The sequence below is a fragment of the Callorhinus ursinus genome, unplaced genomic scaffold, assembly GCF_003265705.2.
Source record: "Callorhinus ursinus isolate GAN/ISIS: 27379988/994484 unplaced genomic scaffold, GSC_fseal_2.0 scaffold46, whole genome shotgun sequence".
NCBI classification, from domain to species: domain Eukaryota; kingdom Metazoa; phylum Chordata; class Mammalia; order Carnivora; family Otariidae; genus Callorhinus; species Callorhinus ursinus.
The window spans coordinates 4,952,117-4,973,480 of NW_027397108.1; the positions used below are offsets into that span (position 1 = coordinate 4,952,117).

The 21,364-nt window shown below is 47.8% G+C and overlaps 1 protein-coding gene across 1 annotated transcript in view; it reads left to right on the plus strand.

The window, feature by feature from the left end:
- Positions 1–19,665, plus strand: part of BCO1 (beta-carotene oxygenase 1) — a 131,500-nt gene extending 111,835 nt beyond the window's left edge. The window contains 7 exon segments of the mRNA XM_025860387.2: positions 1,745–1,965; positions 4,374–4,631; positions 12,333–12,438; positions 15,552–15,646; positions 16,838–16,865; positions 16,868–16,948; positions 18,869–19,665. Coding sequence (XP_025716172.1) covers positions 1,745–1,965; positions 4,374–4,631; positions 12,333–12,438; positions 15,552–15,646; positions 16,838–16,865; positions 16,868–16,948; positions 18,869–19,188 — 1,109 coding nt within the window. The 3' untranslated portion in view covers positions 19,189–19,665.
- The last annotated feature ends 1,699 nt before the right edge of the window (positions 19,666–21,364 follow it).

The following is a 21,364-nucleotide window of genomic DNA, read 5'->3' on the forward strand; positions in this document are numbered from 1 at the left end:
GGAGGAGGCTCCTGACCCTTATTTGTCCAGGACCCTCCTGGGGAACCACACCCAGGAGACCAGGCCTCTGAGGGTGGTTGCACAGGGCTCAGGAGACAGGGCAGAATGACGAGAGTGCGGGCTTGACCTGCTGGTTTAGGAAAACTGGCTTCCATCTGTGATCCCAGCTGGTCCCCTCCCTCCTAGTCTTGTAGAAGCTCCTGAGCTACTTACTAGGCTCTATTGGCAGATGTGAGCCCCTAAGGTCAGAAGGCACAATGAGTATTCTTAAACGGAACTCCCATGAATTAAGCTAATAAAGGATTAGAGCGTCCAGCCAGACTCCTAGAATGTCAGACCTGTGGATGGTCCAGGCATCTGAATTTGCCATGTCATATTATAAAAGAGGGTGATGAGGCCCAGGGGGATCAGGTGGCAGCAGGAGCCTCCAGCACCATGCTAGCAGCTCCCCACTGAGCCCCTCCTGCATGCTGGTGGCTTCCCTGGAATTCATGCCCATGTCCTGCCTCCTAGGACAGGGTGCTTTCCATTTCAGTTTGCTTTGTGCTCCATTTGTTTTGTGAAGAAAAGAACCACCCCACAACCCCACAGCCTCCCTCCCACCAGTCAGCTGTTTACGGTGTGCCCAGGTGGCCACAAGCAAGGCGGGGACGCTTGCAGATAACTCATTATAAGCCAGCCCCAGGCCTGGGTGGGGAGGCCTTTTGGCCAGTGGTGACTCATCCTGACAGAGGAATAAGAGCACGAACGTGTATTGCGCACCTCTGCTGTCTGGACACAGGCCAAGCTACTTGGACTACTTCATGATTTCATTCTGTTGTCTCTCTCCACTCTGTGAGTGTTATCATCCCTAATAACAGAGGAGGTGGCCCAGCTAAGAGGGCTGTGTCTTCTTGGCCTAAACCTTGTGTCTTTGGCCATAATGATAGACCATATTCCATCATGCCTCAGTTTCCCATCTGTAAAATGGGGATCATACTGTCTTCTTCCATTGTCACAAGATGTATAACAGTCTCTTATCACTTAGTCTCACCCCCAGCTGTTTCTGAATGGTCAGCGCGAAGAGAAATTCATGGAAACCCTGTGAGGTACATCTCAAATAATGGGCCTCAGCAAAATATCAAAGTCGAAGCCTAGGAAGCTGGCCCATCCCCTGGGCGCTGGATAGAAATGCAGAACCTCAGGCCCCAGCCCCACATACTGAGTCAGACTTCACACTTTGATCATGAACCCTGATGATCCGTATGCATGAAGAGGTGTTGCTCCAGAGCAGGGGCGACAAGCTTTTTCTGGAAAGGGCCCAAGAGCGAAAATCTTTGCAGACCTGTAGTCCCTGTTGCAACTCCTCAGCAAAGCCACTGAGGCTCGAGAGCAGGGGTAGCCACGGACCCCGCATAAAGGAGGGAGCGTGGCTGTGTTTCGAAGAAACCTTGATGCAAACACAGGTGGAGGCTGGTTTGAGCCCCCAGGCTGTCGTGCAGACCCCTGGCCCCGAGGTCTGGCTCCAGGGCTCCATGCTTTCAGATTGTAGCACCAGGTCTTGTAGGGCAGGAGGGCCTAAGTGGGAACACTCGGAGCCCCTGCGTCAGCCGGACAACAGCCCCTTCATCGGTTTACTTGTCAGCTCTCATCTAAAGGCTCTTCTTAGCGACGAGGTCGGTTTGAAAGGCTCCGCTGCAGGTGATGGGGGCGTTGTCTGGGGGTGGCAGGTCCTGTGCTGCTCCTGAGGCTTGCCTTTCTCCAGAGGACAAGAAGGGGAAGAACCCCGTGAAGCACATGGAGGTGTTCTGCTCCATCATCTCCCCCTCCCTCCTCTCCCCGAGCTATTAGCACAGCTTCGGAGTCACTGAGAACCGCATCGTTTTCCTCAAGCAGCCTTTCAAGCTAGATATCCTCAAAATGTCAACTGCGTACATCCGGGGAGTGAACTGGGCCTCCTGCCTGGCTTTCCACAAGGAGGACAAGGTAAGACCTGGCTGGGACCCCCAGCCCCACAGGGATGGCCCGAGGGAGGAAGCAGACTGACATGGAGCTTGGCATGCAGGAGGTTTGCTAGGGAGGGAGGGTGTGAGCCACCGTGCAGTCTCCCCGGAAGCATCAGCCAAGCTTCCAGAGAGTTCTGAAGTTGGATGATTCTGCAGAGTGGTCCCAGGTGGGGGTGAGGGGGCCGGGGCCCCAAGTCAATGAGTCAGTAGAGCAGACGGTACCTGTCAGAAAAGCATGTGACCTCGGGCAAGCCGGCTCTCATCAGCCAGGCAGTCGGCACCAGCCCGGTGGCCAAGGGCTACTCCTCAGTCCTGACCCATGTCTGGACTCCTTGCAGCTTCCACCATCCACGGACAAGGCCCTTCCAGCGTCCCGGCAGCCACTGGGTAATGTCAGGGAAGGGTGCCGTAGATGATTTAGACATCATAATGATAGAGCGTTCCACCAGATGGTACAACCAAACATCTGCAGGCACACCTGAGTGCTCCAAGTGTGGATGTGTGTATACGTGTGTATGCCTGCCTGTATATACGGGTGTGTGTGTGTGTGCATGCACATATATATGTGTATGAATATATCTGTGCATGGATATGTGTGTATATATTTACTTCCTCTTGAAATGAGTAAATTTTTACTTGTGATAAATATCAAGGAATTTTTAGTATTCTCTATTCAAACAATACACAAGGAGAGAAAGTAACATGTCAAGTCCCCTGTCCTCCCCCTGGCCACTGGCAGTCCCCTCTCCAGAGGGAACCACCACTATGTGTCTTTAAGACCTGTCCTTTCTTCTCAGGGAGGAGAGTGAGGTCCCTCCTCTGCTCAGAACATTCTTGTGATTTCCCATCTTCCTCAGAATAAGATCCAAAGGCTTCACTGACCAAGCCTGCAAATCTTCACAGGCCCACATTCCAACCACTGGCTCCCTATCTATTCAGCCTCCTCTTGGACCTCCTGTATCTCAAACTAGCCTAACACGTTCTTTACATTTTCTGTCCTTTCCACCTGGAATGTTCTTCCCCAGATGGTTTCCTCCCTCAGTTAATCCAGGTCTCAGCTAAATGTCCAGATCCCTGAAGCCTTTCGTGATAAACCAATCTCTAACAGACCCCACCCCAGGCTTCTCCATCCCCTACCTGGCTTCATTTTTCTCAGTAATGCTCATTGTCCTTGGCACATTATTTGATCATTGACTGCTGGCCTCTCCCCCACTGGACTATAAGCTCCATGAAAGCAAGGGCTTGGTTTTGTTCTGTCTTTCCTGGAAAAATGTTCCTGAAAAAGTGTCTGATGTGTCCTAGACCCTCTGTCTATATTTGTGGAATAAATGTTGGGGCTAGGGGCCAACAGGGAAGCCAGCTGTAATTGGATTGCTCTTCAGCCCCTGGACATCCCTTGGCCCTCAGAGAATCCCACAGAGAGAAGACCGAGCTGCCAGGTGCAGGCAGAAAGCCCGGGCAAGGGCTTTGGAATGCATTGAGAGCTCTCTGAAAAGTTTCTGTGCCCAACCCAGGGATTGGGTTCACGGAGAAGAAAAGAGCTAAAATAATTCTATATTCACCTGCCCACCACCCCCACCCTCCACGCTGTCAAAGCCTTCCTCCTCTGCACCCCCACTCAATGTTCAACCTAGATTCTGAAGAAGGAGAGCAAGAGGCACATGAGCTGGGAGGAGGTGGCCAAAGACCAGCCTGGAGTAGTCCCTCCCTGCCTTTCAGAAGGAGGGTGGTTAGGCCAGAGCTGCCAAAAGAAAGAACCCCACACATACTTCAGATTAGACAACTAGGGTTGCAAATATGGCTAATTACCATCCAGAGTGATATCACCTCATGATACCCAGAGGTGTGTGCAGATACCCATGTGGGCCCCTTAACTAGAATAGGTCGCTCCACACCACAGCTCCCAGGATAAGGGAGATTACCATGACAACTGCATCCTGGCCAACCAGGCAGCAGGTGGACGTCGGGAGAAGGAACCCAAAAGGGCTGGTGTGGTTTTAGGGTTTTAGGGCCTCCAGCTATGGATAGAGCCCAAGGAGGGCTAGAAGACTGGCCAGTTCTCCCCAACATGGCCATTGCCAGGGAGCTAGCTCGTCACGGCCCACCTGGAGTCACAGTTGCTTGAAGGAGGGGAGAGATGGGTGTAGCCTCAGGGGCTTCCCCCAGACTCTGCCCTGGTGCTGCAGAGGCCCCAGCAGCAAAGCTTCCCTAACTGCTCCATCTGAAGGAGGTGATCAGGGACCAGCAACAGCCGGGAGCTCTGTGGGAAGGGGATGCTCCAGGGTCACGAGCTAGTGGAGGGCAGGGCTGGGTCTTGTCCTGCACCCACTGCCATCGTGCCGGGCCGGCAGGGGGAAAGCTGACCCCTGGGTGTGCCTCTGCTTTCAGACTTACATTCACATCATCGACCAGAGGACCAGGAAGCCTGTGCCCACTGAGTTTTACACGGACCCCATGGTGGTCTTTCATCACGTCAACGCCTACGAGGAGGACGGCTGCCTTCTGTTTGACGTCGTCACCTACAAGGACAGCAGCCTTTACCAGCTCTTCTACTTGGCCAACCTGAACCAGGACTTTGAGGAGAACTGCAGGCTCACCTCCATCCCCACCCTCAGGAGGTTCACCGTGCCCCTCAATGTGGACAAGGTAACAGCTTGGAAGGGGACCCATTTCATTCCTGGGGAGTTGTGAGCCCCAGTGGGGAGTGACTTTGGCGCTCATTAGATTGACGTTGAAATCCAAAGCAAGCTGTTCATAAAGACAAAACATTTTTTCATTGTTTTTCCAAAAGTGGTGCATATTCATCGTAGAAACCTAAGAAAATATAGATTGGGTAAAAAGGAAAAAAAAAACATGAATCTCTTATGGATATATTTGTATTGCCTCCCACAACTCTCTCTTTCTCTCTCAGTAGATAGGCCAACAGACATATTAATACACATGTTGATGTATCTGTGTATATGTATATATAATACACATGCCTATTGATACATGTCTCAATAAAGCTGTGAAAAATTCTATGTAGTAGGACTTCTCTAAAACTTAGAAATATATACATGTATATTTTATATTGCTTAATTTTAGAGAAGGAAATCACAGAGAATTTTTAACAGCTTTATTGAGAGATAATTTCACATACCATACATTTAAAGTGGACCATTCAGCTGCTTTTAGTAACTTCACAGAGTTGTGCCACCAGCTGGATTTTAAAACCTTTTTATTAGCCTGGGAAGAAACCCCTCCACTTACCCTGCTCCACCCCTCCATCCCCCAGCCCCAGGTGAGCACTAATCCACTTCCTGTCTCTGAGGATCTGCCTGTTCTAGACACATCACACACACGCCAGGTGGTCTCCCGCGGTGGCCACCCTCCCTCTGTGCCGTGTTTCTGAGGCCTGGTCTCTGCCTCAGCACACACCAACCCTTCCTTGCTTTTCATGGTGGAATATGCACATACTGTTTTGTGCACTGCTTTTTTCCGCTTAATGTGTATATCTAAACATCTCTCCATGACATTCAGTATTCTTCTACAACATTATTTTAAATATTTGTGTGACGATTCCAGGCTGGGATTCATCACTATTCGCTTACCCAATGCCCTGCTGTTGATTAGTCCCCTTCTTGCATTAAAAATGACCACTAAGCCAGACATTATCCTCAATTAGGGTGATGCTACCAAGGCTCCGGGCTTGGTTTCGGAGGCTACAGAGATTCCTGGCTCCAGAACTCACTGACTTCATGACTTAATTAATTTAAATGAAAGCAAATTCAATTCAACTCAATTTTGATGGCTCCTATTTACTAAATGAACTCTATGTGCCAGGTACTTTGCTAAGCATTTTATTTTCCTTGCCTCACTTAGTGATCAAAACAACCTATGGGAGAGGTCCTCATATTAGCCTCATTTTACAGATGAAGAAACTGAGGCTCAGAGAAGTTAAGGAATATTCCCAAGGTCACACAGCCCTCAGGGGCAGAGCCTATGATTAGCACCTGCAGCAGCCTGTCTCTCAACCCCTGGCACACCCAGGGGTCAGCTTTCCCCCTGCCCCCTTTTTACCCAATCTATATGCTTGCAGTTGGTAAATGTACAACTCTGCCATTCTCCCCAGCAGGCCTAAGTCCGGAAAAGAGCCCAGACAGGTCACCCTGACCCCTCTCGGGGCTCTGCAGGCCTGGAAAATGGAGGACACTACTACAGAGACCCAGAGAATCTTCTTGTACCCTCACTGCCCGGGCTCCTCAATGCAGGAGCTCAGGCATGCTCCCTCCCAGTCAGCAGGGCACCCCAGTTTGTCTGGCTCCAGAGTTGGGGTTCTTTCCTATCTTTCCAGCATTTCCCCATCTGTAATCATTGGTCTATCTCTGTCACGATTTTCACCATATCTCCTATCACCTCGATTTAACATTCACAAAGTCGTGCTTTGTTTAAATCTACTCACTCTTTTTTTTTGAAATGATAAGGCATTTTTAAAAATTTTATTATGTTATGTTAATCACCATACATTACATCATTAGTTTTTGATGTAGTGTTTCATGATTCATTGTTTGCATATAACACCCAGTGCTCCATGCAGAACATGCCCTCCTTAATACCCATCACCAGGCCAACCTATCCCCCCACCCCCCTCCCCTCTAGAACCCTTAGTTTGTTTCTCAGAGTCCATAGTCTCTCATGGTTCATCCCCTCCTCCGATTTCCCCCCCTTCATTTTTCCCTTCCTGCTATCTTCTTCTTCTTCTTCTTCTTTTTTTTAACATATAATGTATTATTTGTTTCAGAGGTACAGATCTGTTAAATCTACTCGCTCTTGAAAGGAAACTATCACTGGCTAATGGAAAGCTAGCATTGCCTCCTGCAAATAGAAGACAAGCATGGACATAAAACAGTGGGGAGAAAAGCAGAGGTCTGAAGCTCTAGCCAGATACTATTGCTTGCCAAGACTTAATCTCTTTGTTAAAAAGAAAGTTCTAAAAGTATGAGGTGTTAAAGACATAGTGGCACCTCACTGAGACTCTCTGCTTGACCCAGTCAGAAAGACTGGAAGAGAAGAAGGAATGAACTTTCTCCCCACGTGGTTCAGGGCTATTGAATGAACAGCCACCTTCCACAAAGTCATCACACGGGCCCTACCGCAGTGCCATGCTTGATCTCCTGGTTCCAGGAAGCAGTGGGGGTGTCATAGAGCACACAGGTGGCAAATCCCAAGGCTTGGCCATGCCTCACATCAACTTAGGCCCGGGGATGAAACAGAGAAAGGAAACGCTCCCTCCCACTGCCCACACACCGAGGGATTTTATAACCTTTTATCATGCTTGAAAAATGATTTGCTTCCTTGGAACTAGGCTAAGAAGTTCAGCATGTATATTTTGAAAAGCTGCCATGTGAGCCATCTACTGCTTTGAAACTAACAAAGAAGTGTGAGCCCTGGGAAGGGTAGCTCTGGCCACGCTTTTTAATTGCTATTTATTGTCCCTTAAACATCTTCTTGCTTCACTTTCAAGTTGCCCTGCCTGCATATTGAAATCAAAAAGTTGAGCAGATGGACATGGCAGACATGTCTAGATCTGGCAGCTCTAATTCCGTCCTATCCAGAGGTTTTTTAGGACAGACCTTGGGAGACGCCAGCTTTCTCTGTCACCCATCAGTCTGGGACCATGGCACTGTCGCTGTCCCTCTGCCTGCAACCCTGTCCTCTTCCCATCAGGTCTCCGCTCCAGTCTTGGCTTCAGGTTGGACTCACGGGGTGAGGGTTAGGCACCTGGGCTGGGTCCTGGGGGCGGGGAAGGGCAGGGCATGGTCTCAGCCCACAGGGGCTTCTAGTTTGCAGCGAGTCTAGCAAATTCCTGCTCAGCCTTCGGGTGTCAGGATCATCACGCCCTTTAGAGGAGTTTGTATGCTCTGATGGCACCTGCAGTTCCTTGCTGGACATTTGTCCCAGGTAAATGAGCTTGTTCAGTCACCTGCCCTGGGAAAGCTTTGGGAGGGCCAGAGCCCTTGGTCTTGTCAGCTGTTTATCCCCTGCACCCGTCACAGGGCCTGGCACCCAAAAGGGTTCTCATTAAGCTCCTGACTACTCTAAATCAATGAACGAATGACAATTGGGTGAGAAATGTGAAGGGGGGGGGGTCTCTAAAAGGACTCAGGTCTCTCTCTAGCATTTGGAACATTTCCTAAGTGGAAAGTGCTTTCCGTATAGAATGGTCATAGTGAAGTATATTTAAAAGTCTGGGACCTCCCAGCTGCCCCAGATTCTCTTGTGTTTGGGCCAGCTGGGGTCAAAGGAAGGTGGGGCCCCTTGGCACCCTTGGCCTGTTTATGCAGGGTGGCACAGGGTTGTCTAAGGCAGGGCTGGGCTGGGAGGGGCATGGACGTGTACAGACAGTTCGGGCAGCAGCCCTGCCCTCGTCCTGCGGGGCTCAGTGCGCTGCCTCCAGGTGGGTTCATCAGCACTTGCCTTCCCTTCCAACAGCTATCCGTGCGTGAGGGGCCATCATGGGAGAAGGCACTGTGGACTTACAACGGGTGGTTTTGACTCCTGGCTCAGTAGATTTGGGTTTTGTCTTGACCCCAAGTGCAAAAACAAAGATCCAATAATAAAAGAAGCTGCTGAGAGCTCATTATGTGCCAGGCCCTGTGTTAGATGCTTTTTTTCCTCTTAGACCCCAGCAGGAGGGGCCCCTGCTCTGGCCTGAGCATCTGGGGGGGCGTGGATTCCTGATCCTGCCCTTCTCTGGCAGTTTCCCTTCCTCACAGAGTGAGGAGTTCATAGGGCCAAAAGGCTGTGCCCATCTGGAGATGTGCTCTCCCTTGCCCCATGAACCATCTACCCGGGATCCCTGAATTCTCTGCCCAGATAGCCCCACGACTGCTTCTGGTGCCTGCTCGTCTCTTCCTAAAAGCAGGCTGCACCACTGGTGTTGTGGCCTCAGACCCACGAGGTAGCCAGAGTTGGCTATTGGCTTGGTCATTTTGGCTGGGGAATCTGTGCAGTGAGAAGAAAAGGGGGCAGGAAACAAAGAACCTGAGCCCAGAGGCTGGCCCTCATTCTGCCACCCTAACCTGGCTCAAAACTCCAAGGAGTCCTAGAATTCCAAATTCACACATCCTTACAGACCAGCACTGTGCAAAAGAATCCACTGCAATGATGAAGCATTCTCAGTCTAATGCAGTAGCCACTAGCCACGTGGGCCACTGAACCGTGACCAGTGCAGCTGAGGAACTGGATGTTTAATTGTACTTAATTTTAAGTTAAATGTAAATAACCACATGTGGTCAGTGGTTACCATATTGGACAGTGCAGTTCCACATTATGAAGGTCTCTGTATCAAGGTAGGGGAGAGAATGGTATCTCACTTAACAATTTGCTCAGTGTATTTAGACTTAGGGTGGTGGGTCTCCACTCTTGTCCTGGGTCCTGCAAATTTTAGGAACTGTTAAATGTTTTCATGCTTCTCACCTAATCAGTAGGACACCCCTCTATGTTGTTTATTATCCCCGTGACTACAGATGAGAGAAAAAGTAACTTGCCCAACATTGCAGGAACACCTGTGGGGGTTGAGTTGGGATTTGAATGCATGTCTGTCTGGCTCTGAGTTACTAACTATGATGTGCCTGGCCCTGGACCAGGTGTTTTTATAACCATTGTTTAATTGTAACCGTAGTCTTCAGACAGCAGTCAAAGCAACCCCCCTTATGGTCACCACCCGTCAAAAAGTTATGAATTGCCCCCATATTTTACAAACCAGGAAATGGGGTCGGGGAGGCCTGAGGGCTGAGGGTGGGGGGAGGCTGCTCAAGCTCACATAGAAGCCCTTAGAGTCTGATTTCACACAGCGGGCTTCTGAACCCCAAAGCCAGGGTTTCGGGGAATGACCGAGATGGCCACTTCTCCCGGGAGTTCCCTCCAGCTAAGGGGTTTTAAAGCAAACCTGTAGGATTTTGGTGATGTTGGGCTGGAAAGCCCTTTCTTCTCAAAGCTGAGCACACTGGCCACCAAAAGCAGCCAAGTCATGTTCATTACTGCTGTGTGGAAAAATTCAGTTTATCCCTCAACCAGTCTGACCAGTTTCAGGCTTGAATTAGAGGACGTCTCTGCAGACGGACTCCCTGCGATGCAGGCCCAGGGCATGCACAGCAGGCCTGTTGCTGTCAGGTGACTTAGCAAGGCACCAGGTAGTCTCCGCTGCTTTGTGGTGTGGTACAGGTGGATGTACTGAGTGCCGGGCGACTTTTCCACGCATTTCATCTCATTTAATTCCTACAACTACCCTGTACAGCACATGTTTTGCACCTTGACAGTGGAAGGAAAGTTTATTGAGTCATGCATTCACTCATTCATTGAGCAGTTGCTTCCTGGGCGCTATGTGCCACGCACTGAACAAAATCTGGTCCCGTCTTCAAGGGGAAGACAACATAAAAGAAGGAAGCAGCTCCATACAGGAGATAATTACAGCTCAGGACAAATGCCTTGGGCGACACTGCAGATGGAAATGTTAAGGAAGGGGATATTTGAGCAGAGACATACAGGATGGGAATAGGCCAGCCTCAGGGCCTTTGTACCTGCTTTGCCCTCTGCCTACAGTGCCCTTGCTTCTGAGCAGAATTGCGTTGCCAAGGGCCCAGACTCTCCTTTCCTCTGTGTGGCCTTGGGCAACTCACTTTCCTTCTCTGGGCTTCGTTTTCCTCTTCTGTCAACTAGGGATTGAACTAAAATCTCAGAGGGCCCCTGCAGTTCAACTGCTAGGATGCAGCAAATTTACCCCCCTTCCCAGCAAAAAGCTGCTATCATTCAAATAAGTTTCTGTTAATTATAAAATCCCGTTTTGGAAAATTTGGAAAGTAGAGAAAAGTTTAAATGAGAAGTCAGCCATAACAATAATTCTCAACCTGTAAACTCCACGGAGGCAGGGGCTTGGTCTTATTTCTCCTCCTTCATTGCCTAAACTGCACTCACTCCCTGTGGTGGTAATAATAATAATAATAATAATATACAATGTAGGGGAGGCTGGGTGGCTCATTTGGTTAAGCATCTGACTTTTGGTTTTGGCTCAGGTCCTGATCTCAGGGTCATGAGATTGAGCCCTTCATTGGGCTCCTCGCACAGAGCAGAGTCTGCTTGAGATTCTCTCTCCATCTCCCTCTGCCCCTCCCACTCACGTGTGCATGATCTCTCTCTCCCTAAAATAAATAAATAAATCTTAAAAAAAGAAACAAACAAATAAACCAGGGTGCCTGGGTGGCTCAGTCAGTTAAATGTCTGCCTTCGGCTCAGGTCATGATCCCCGGGTCCTTGGATCAAGCCCCACGTCGGGCTCCCAGCTCAGTGGGGAGCCTGCTTCTCCTTCTCCCTCTGCTGCTTCCCCTGCTTGAGCTTGCTCTCTCTCAAATAAATAAGTAAATAATCTTTAAAACAACAACAACATTATCAACTGCAACTAACATTTATTTAGCAGACTATTAACCAGACCCTCTTGTAAACCATTTGCATGGATTATTTAATCTGCACAGTAACTTGGAGATGCGTATACTCTTTGCATGATGCATCTACTGTACCTTATTATGCAGATAAGGACATAGAACTCCAGAGATAGTAGTAGAGGCTCAATAAATATTTAATCAATTGTTTTAAATCCCTCTCCTGGGTTACCATGATGATGGTAAGGCACTGAATAAAGTCTGATTATAAATTGAGACCAAGGAATGCCCTCCATAGATCCTTCACTCCCAAGCAATTCTTATTGCCTGTTTGTTTTCATTTCAGCAGTGGTACATTTTCATAGGAGAAAATCCTGAAAATACAGATAAGCGTAGAAAAAGAAAGTCCCCATAATCCCACCGCCTGCTGTCTTGTTAATAATTGGTATATTTCCCCCAGGCTCTTTTCAGCGGAAGTTCTTTTTAAGCTTATTGAGCTCAGACTGCGTACGCAATTTACTCTACTGCTTTTCTCGGTATTCTATCATGAGCATTTCCCATGTTATTATGAACTCTTTATAAACATCCTTTTAATGACCGATGCAGCTTTACACAGGCGAATCAGCCAGTATTGAAAAAGTGAGAACCTACCAATACATTAATTTCACCTGTGAAAGATAAGGTAGCCCACAGTAGGAAAAAAGAGCCAGGAGTTTTGGGACCCCCGTCCTACTACCTACCAGCTACGAGGTCTCAGAGAATAAGAATAAAAATACCAACAATATGATAGCTGCTTCCTATGGTTCACATAAGGCCAGAACAAGATGACATCCACTAAAGCACTTTTTTTTTTTTTTAATGTACACAGTAAAGCAAGTGTTTGCTCTGGATAACCAGTTTTCAATTTTTTTTTTTTTGAAAACTGATTCAGGATGCAGAAGTGGGCTCAAATTTAATCAAACTGGCATCTACAACAGCAAGAGCCCTGAAGGAAAAAGATGACCAGGTCTACTGCCAGCCGGAGTTGCTTTATGAAGGTAAAATGCATCCTCTTTGCAGACGCTTGGGGAAGGGGCAGCCTTTCGTGAATTCCCGTGAGACTTCTCTGTACCTCCTTCTGATGCAGAGAAGCTATGCACCGACAAGGGACAAACAGGAAGACTCTTGGGGTGCCCCAGTGGAAAACATTTGGGGACAGTTCTCTTTCATATATCTTCAAACAGCTCCCAGGAAGGTACTGGGGCGGGGGTGTTAGACCAGATGACTTTCACAGCTGGCCTCTATAAATGCGCCGATTTATTGAACGCTGACTTACTGAACAGGGACAGTGTGTTTGCACTGCCACTTCTACACCTTCAGAATACCCTGCAGAACAGGGGCCATCAGCCCCATCTGACAGAGGAGGAGATGGCTCAGAAAGGCTGTGCTCCACAGAGTGTAAACCCCTCCAGTAAGAGTCACGCCCATGAGAGCCGGGCTTCTGAATCTGGACACCCCTGATATTTGGGGCCGGGTCGCACTTTGTGCGGGGGCCTGGGTCGCGCTTTGTGCGGGGGGCTGTAGGATATTGAGCAACACCTCTGGCCTTGACCCACCAGATGCCTGTAGCACCAGCACCCTGAATTGGAATAACCAAAAACATGTCCAGACAGTGCCAATGTCCGGTGGGGGCACCATCATGCTGATGGAGAACCACTGCCCTAGAATATAAGCCTGTGAGGTGGGGACTATGTTTCTGTGCTCAGTGTATCCCCAGCATGTGACAGAAGTGTGGCTTAGAGGGGTCCATCCTCAACACAGGTGTGGAATGAATGGTCTTGTCCAGGACACTCAGCTAGAGGGTGGCCAGGCATGGCTCTGCTTTGCTCTCACGTTGGCTCCCGCCAGGTGCACACATCTGGAAGGACACTGTCTTGGGGACTTTGTTAGGACAACCCCAGATTTGCCCATAAGAACCACTGCTCTAAAATAGCATCCTAGGATCCTGAAACAGGTTCTGGGTGGCACCCCCGGCGCTGGGAGTCTTTGGAAGTGAATATATAGATCTTGGTAATAGACCTTTTTTTTTTTTTTTAAGATTTTATTTATTTATTTGGCAGAGAGAGCGAGAACGCACACCAGCAGGTAGAATGGCAGGCAGAGGGAGAGGGAGAAGCAGGCTCCCCGCCAAGCAGAGAGCCCCACATGGGGCTTGATCCCAGGACTCTGGGATTACGACCAGAGCTGAAGGCAGACACGTAACTGACTGAGCACCCAGGCGCCCCTTGTTCCCAGTTCTTAAGGCATTGACTTGCATCTCCACTCACTTGCCACATTGGGCAGATGGAGGGTTAAAACGTTGTGGTCTTTTTTGTATCGGGGAAGAGATTTCTCGCTTACTGTGGCAATCTTGGGCAATCCTGAAAAGTATGTAAATAGATAGATCCCTCATAATCCCTTCACCCATGGCAACCCTTTGGAAATACCCATTGTCTTTCTGTCATGCACAGGGTGCTTGGCATGTGCCAGGCCCTCTTCTAGAGCTTCCCAGACCTCACCCCAACAGTCTCATCCCATTATCCTTGACATTAGGTGAATTCACACATATAGAGTGCTTCACCAAGGGCCTGGCCCATAGTGAGAGTCCAGCACAAGGTAGAAGTTATCAGAACAACTCTGGGAGGCAGGTGTTGGCACATGTCTTTCTTGTTTTAGAACTGAGGACAGCAAAACTGAAGATAATTCCATAACTTGGCCAAAGATAGGCAGCAGAGCCAAGATCTGAACCCAGGTCTCTCAAACTCAAAAACCCTTAACCTCTGCATTTATAGTTTTACACAATGCATACCGTACCATCTAGAATATTCTGAAATGGCTTCTTCCACTGAATGAATATAACCTGAGAATTTCTGCACATCCTGAAGATTCTTCAAGAGCATGGTTTCAATAGCCTCACAGAATTTACAGGGATAAATCCTATTTTACTTAACCAAGTTCCTGAGGCTAGTCATTGACAGGGTGGAGGTGGGGGGGGGGGAGTTGGTCCCCAGACCAGGTTTCAGGTCCAGGAGCACCGTGCGAAGTCTCAGACCTACTCTGGGGGCAACTGTGGGCATTTTTTTCTGATTTCTGTATGTGGGTGGTCCTTCCAGCTCACAGTCACTGTGACCTGTCTCTTGAAAATTTCATGATTACTTGTCTGTGTGCCTGGACATCTTCCCACCTCAACAGGCCATTCCCCTGCACTCCCCCCAAGCCTGATAACCACTCATGCCCTGGGTCTTTTTCAGGAGGGCTCTGTGTGGCAGATTTTCCATGCCTGCTTCCTCTTTTCTTGGACATTATATTTTCACCAGCAGTTGGCTCTGACTGCTTGGAATATTCCATAAGAGGGGGAATTTTCATTTCAGCCCTCAGACTTAGAAATTTAATTTGACACAACAGGCATATATGTATGCATGTACATGGACAAAATATTTAGTTTTTTTATTACAAAAGTAAAAGGCATAACAAAAATTTCATGTAATGAGAAACCTACAGTGTACAATATAAAATATAAACTATAAGGAAGTTATTACCCCTGCAATGCTTCCAAACCTTTTCTCTACCTTTGTAACATAGTGGAGATAATACTATAACCAGCCTTTTACACTTTGTCTTATGATATGGACACTTTCCCATGTTATTAAAATTCTTTGTAAACATTAGTTTTACTTGGGTTATTAGGTGAATTCGCCAGATTTATTTAACTATTCCCCATGGACATCCCTTTCCATAGCTTCAGAAGTTTTTTCCACACCCCCACACATGTGCATGCACACATGAGTACTTTATTTTTTTAAAGAGCTCTAAAAAAATTGCAGTAGCCTCTGATTTTAATCATGCAATTCTTTTTGATTTCTATCTTGGATAATTAAAGATGCTTATACACTTAAAAAAAACTAGGTCTCTCTTTCCTTGCTCCTGAACCTTCTAATAGAGCCAAGGTAATTATCAGAGTTTCCCTCCCCCTGCCCTGTTACTGACCTTGATCTAATCCAGGGCCTGAAGCAAGTTCAGGGATCCTGGACTGGGAGCTGTTTTTGTGGACAGGATGCCCAGCCTGGCATGAAGGGTGGATGCTCCCAGCCCTCAGTGATGGGGGCTTCATTGGCCATGTCATTCTCTTCAGGCTTAGAACTGCCTCGGATCAATTATGCTCACAACGGAAAGCCATACCGCTATGTCTTTGGTGCTGAGGTTCAGTGGAGTCCCATCCCAACCAAGGTACTGATCCCTGTGTGACTTGGGCTGGCGCTCCCTACAATGATTGTGTCTGCCTGCAAAGCTCAACTCTAGGTTCTTGGGCTGGGTGACCTTGATCAGAAAAGGGAGGTCCCTTTGGGGGCAGAGGGCAGATCAGAGAGTGAAGTCTGTTTGGGACAGAATACCATGGAAGCAATGATGGGCCTTCCAAGAGAGGCAGCCCTATCTGATGGGCTGAAGCACAGCAAAGAGGTCACAGCTGTAGGTCATCCACTGATTTCTTTATTCAGTACATGTTTATGGAGCACCAACCGTGTGCTACAGCATGGTGGCAATGAGGATAAGGAAGTGAGAGGACGATCCCAGTCCCTGCCCTCAAGGAACTCACCCTTTCAAGCAGAGGGCCGAAACTTGGAGCATTTAGTTATTGTTATTTGTTACTATTTGTTGAACACTTACTGTATCCCGGGGACTATGCTAAGTGTACAGATAGAACTTGTCTTTAATATCTGCATTTTTAATAATAAATAGAATATCTTTTCCAAAAAAATGGAAGCAGTGCAGAAATGTACAAAGCAAAAAATGAAGGGTCACACACACACACACACACACACACACACACTCCCCACTAATCCCACACCCTAAGGGGAAACAGGTCTATTAGGGATTAAGAGAAATCCAGGGACTTGCCCTTTTAAAAGAACAAAAGGATCGTATTACACTTTAAATGTTTGCATTGAATACATTCATTGAACACATACAAAAATTGCAATGTAGCGCCAAATGCCAGATAAATTCAAGATTTTTTTTTGAACAACCATTTTTATTCCATAAGATTCAAAACATTTTATAAAAGAATACATAAAAACACTTTTTAATGAGTGTTTCTTATGATATTTAAAGTCAAGAAGTCATCCTTAAAAGTCGGAATCATGCTAGGGTGCCTGGATGGCTCAGTCAGGATTTTTATTTCTAAAAATTCAGTATGTAGTGTCAGTTATTGGATGGCAGGAGGACCTTTGCTTAAAGATGGAGGAGGAAGCTGGCTGCTTTCATTTCTGCTGTTATACTGACCCCAGGTAGATGTCATTTGGAGTCTACGCTGGAGGGGCTTGAACCCCTCTGTCTGTGGGCATTGATGTCCTCGGTTCCCAGGGAATGAGCATGCTCTCCAACAAGTCACTCACATGTCTTTCCTCTTTGGATGTACAGATACTGAAATACGATGTTCTCACAAAGTCATCCTTAAATGGGGACAGGAGCACTGCCGGCCAGCAGAACCCCCGTTGGTACCCACGCCAGGTGCCAAGGACGAGGACGATGGTAAGACTCCAGGAAGGGGAGCCCGCTTGCCGCACTCTGTTTGTGATCACCCCTCAGAGACATTGTTTGGGGGCAGCGACCCTCCCTCTACAACCCCCACAAGACAGAGCTGGTAGAACCAGGCTTGGAAACCCAGGTCTGTCTGAGTCCAAAGCGGTGAGGTTAAGGAGTCCCTCAAAACACCCTCACTTCTGACACAAACTGCAAGTTGAGGGGTCCCCAAGACCACCCTCTGTTTCGACAGGACTCACAGAATACACTGAAATCTGTTCTATTCATGGTTATGCTTTATCATAGTAAAAGGTTGCAGATTGAAAGAAAACACACTCATGGGACAGAATCCAGGAGAATTCCATTCCCGGAGTATCTGGTTGTCCCAGGAGGTCACAGCCCACCCCAACTCCTCTAATACCCATGGAATGTCACCAACCAGGGAAGCTCACCCAAGCCTTTGTGTCAGAGCTTTTTAGGGGCTTGGTCATGTAGACATGGTTGGTTGGTTATGTGGTTGACCTTTAGCCTTCAGCCCCTCCGGAGGTCAAGCTGACATCTAATTCACTTTGCTAGGATAGATCATCAGGCTGGCCCCAGATAAATAAAGACACTCTTATGAGGCAGGACATTACAAGGGCTTAGAGTCACCTCCCAGGAGCAAAGATCAGATCTCCTTTTGGGGGACATTAAATTGTTTACTACACAAAAGCCCACTTCTTTTCCACTTTAAAATTCATTGCAATGGCTGGGACAGAATTCTTAACCCTATTTAAGCATGTATCTTCTGTACGGAGCACCTGTAAGTGTGTATTTGTGGCCCACCTCTCTTTTCTAGATTTCCATATGACCAAATGGTCCTTTCCCTCCTTGACTCTGCCTTTGCCCCAGAAATCCCTGCCCGTACTCCTGGGGATGCTAAGTAGGGCGACCAGAACCATGGGTGGGGCTGCTCCCCTGAGCTGCCAACTGTTTCCCTTAGGTGAGAAGGAGTGGTTTTCTGCCTGGGCCGTGACTTCCTACTGATCCTGCATGGCATGGCACACCAGGACCCCACATTACCGTCACCTCTGAGGTGGGGGATTGTTGGTGGCACCTCCTGCTAAAGTTGGCCTCCTACTGGGCAGGCCCAGGGCTTCCCCTACTTTCTCTTGTGGGCAGGGAGTAGCAATGTCTTCATTTCACCAAAGGAGAGAATGATGCAACTTACCTAAGGCCACACACCCAGTGCCTACAGAGTTAGGATTTTAATCTAAGCCAATCTGACTCCAACTACGCTCAACCACCCTGAGACCCAGGAGACCTTGGGAGGAATCACAAGTAGTTGCTGGAAGTTTAGGGGCATTATTTCATTTAATCCTATATCCCTTGAGAGTGAGTACTTAGAGTATGTCCATTTTACAGAGGGAAAGGCTGAGGCTACCAACGTGCTGCCTGTGCATAAAGTGGGTTGGGCTCATTCGAATGTTGTTGAATGCAGCTAGTCTGAGTTTAGCTAAGTGCCATAGATTAGCCTAAATGCAGCATCAAAACTGATTCTCTGTAATCAGACTTTCTAAATAGTAGGCAAATAGCCTTTCTCCAATGCATGCAATACTTTACAAAATGCTTTCATTATTCACCATGCAAGAGATTCTCTGAGCAACCCTGGGAGGGCAGGGAGGATTCTCTTTACTCTGCAGATGAACAGACTAAGGTTCGGAGAGGTAAAAGGACTGGCCCCGGCAGGGCTGGAACCAGGTCTTCTGATTCCTACTTCCCTGACCTTTCCCTTCTGCTCCCACAGAATCTCAAAGTCGTGTTCCTTTTGTTTTGATTCCATACTTACTTCAAAGAGGACAGGGAGATATAGCTGAGAAACCTATCCCTCCAGCTGCAGGAAGTTCAAGTCCGCACTTTTACAAAGTGCCTCTTTTTGTTTCCCCAAAGGGATTATCCTGTCAGCCATCGTCTCTACCGATCCCCAAAGGCTGCCTTTTCTGCTTATTCTGGATGCCAAAAGTTTTACAGAATTGGCTCGTGCATCCATTGATGTAGAGATGCACCTGGATCTCCATGGGTTATTCATCCTGGACACAGACTGGGACAAGAGGAAGCAGGCCCCTTCCCAGGAAGAGCGGGACGGGGCTCCAGACTGCCTCGTGGCCCCTCAGAGACGACTGGGTTGGGGCCTGGGCCCTGGGCCCTGGGCAGAATGGCGCCACTGGCAGGCTCCCACAGGGCTCCAGGCTTGCTCCCTCTCTGAGTGAAGGGGAGGTCCTTCATTTCGCTTTGCACTTATTCTTTGTGTGACTGCTTTGAGACAAAGGTATGGAAATAGTGCTTGTCAGTATCTTTTCTTTCAACTTACTTTGGCTATAAAAACCTTATTTGAAAGTGGATCAAATGTTTATTGATTAGCTCAAGCACTTCTAAGAAAGCCCTTTTCCTTTATTATAACGATGGTGACCAGAAATTGTATTAAGTCACATAATCATCCTTCTTAGAATGGGCAACTACTGACATCTCAGAGAAGAGACAAGTAAATATTTATCGCTGCTCCTTCCTGCCACCCCTTCTCTCCCTCTTTCCAGTAAACTAGCTTGTGCATCTAGGAGTTCTAACTTTCTCCACCATGCCCTGTTAGTAAATTGTGTGATCAGGAAGGCATGTTGCTTTGTGGTCATTCCATGCAAGGCATGGCATAATTTAAAATAATAAAAACTTCAAAGTCTGTTCCAACGTTATTTAATTTTTGCATGGCTTCTTTCCTCAAGTTCTTCTATGGCAATAAAATAGAGGGGCTGGCCAGTTTGTAGCCTGTTAGATGCCTCATTGTACACCCAGTGGGACAGCAGATTGGTGTGGGCATCCCCCTTTGCATGAGGGGGTGGGGGGCTGGACGCTGACCCAACTAGCCATGGTCAGGGGGCTAGAATCAAGGATTGAGGCCCAGGCCTGGGCTGGTATGAGGAGTTCTTGCTGAGAACTGGGGGAGTGAGCCATGCCAGTATCTGTGGTTTCCCAAGGAAAGTAGATTCCCCAAAATGAATGTGCTGCCAGGATGGGATAGGTGTTTGCACAGAGATGAAAGGAGGTTGGTGGTGGCAATGGTGGAAGCTGGGAACAAGCCAAGAAGGGTCCCACATGAGCACTGGGAACCCCCATGGATAGTTGAGTCTCACCTTTGTAGTCTAGTGGGTGCCTGATTTAGCAACCCAAAGGCAGGCTGAATAATTCCAACATGCCCATGTCATAGGGTCGGGGGAGCTGGGAGTCCACCCTCATTCCGCACCTGCCTCCTGCCCTAAATCTGGATTTCATTCGGTTATTGGTAGGGATTCAATGACATGTCTCGAAGACAGGAAGGAATCTCTGGTGACACTGCATGGAGTACCCCAGAGGGCAGACCTCTCAAGGATGGCCTTGACTTTTGCCCTCTGGCCACCATGAAGCCACACTTAGCTCCCACTCAAATGGAGGCTCCATCAGCTCTGGAGGTTGGGTTTTGTTTGGGGGGTGTTTTTTTGGACATTTTTATTGGAATAATTGTAGATTCATGTACAGTTCTAAGAAATAATACAAAAGAGATCCTGCATGGACTTTACCTGGTTTTCCCAATAGTAGCATTATAGTACAGTATTGCAACCAGGAGGATCCTGACATTGATTCAATCCACAGATCTTTTTCAGATCTCCCAGTTTTACTTGTACACATTACTATGTGTGTTTAGCTCTATGCAATTTTATCATATGTGTAAATTCCTATATCCACCACCACAGTCAAGATGTTGGATGGCACATCAACACAAGGATTCATGTGGTGATTTTTTTTTACCACTATACCAACTTTCTCCCACCATGACCCTCCCACCCCATCCCTAGCCCCTGGCAAGCACCATTTCTAAAATTCTGTCCTTTCAAAACTGTTATATAAATGGAATCACCAGTATTAACCTTTGAGGATTGACGTTTCCTAGCAGAATTGCTTGAAGATTCATCCATGTTGTTCTGTGTTGGGTATGTTTTTGTTCACTACTGTATCCTCAGCACCTAGAACACTGCTTGGTGCATGACAGCCTCTCAATAAATATTTGTTGAGTGAATGCATGAGTGAATTCCTTCAACAAACAGGTTGTTGGTTGATAGTGTACCAACAAGAAATGGATATTTTCCTAATGATCTCTTGGGACGACGAAGAAGACAATTCACAGGGAACCCAATGACAGCACCCAAGACTCCCCACTCAGGTTCCTCTCCCTGCCATCCCTGATCCCTCCTCTCTCTCTTTCCCTGTCAGTTCCTCAAAACCCCTCTCCCGTCCCAGCATTTCCATTTCACCCTTGGCTTCTATATCACATTAAACAAAACCTGACCCCTGGAAATGGCAGAATGAAGACCATCTCTGCTTCCTTTGGGGATCCCAGCACCTCTGGCCTTCATGAGA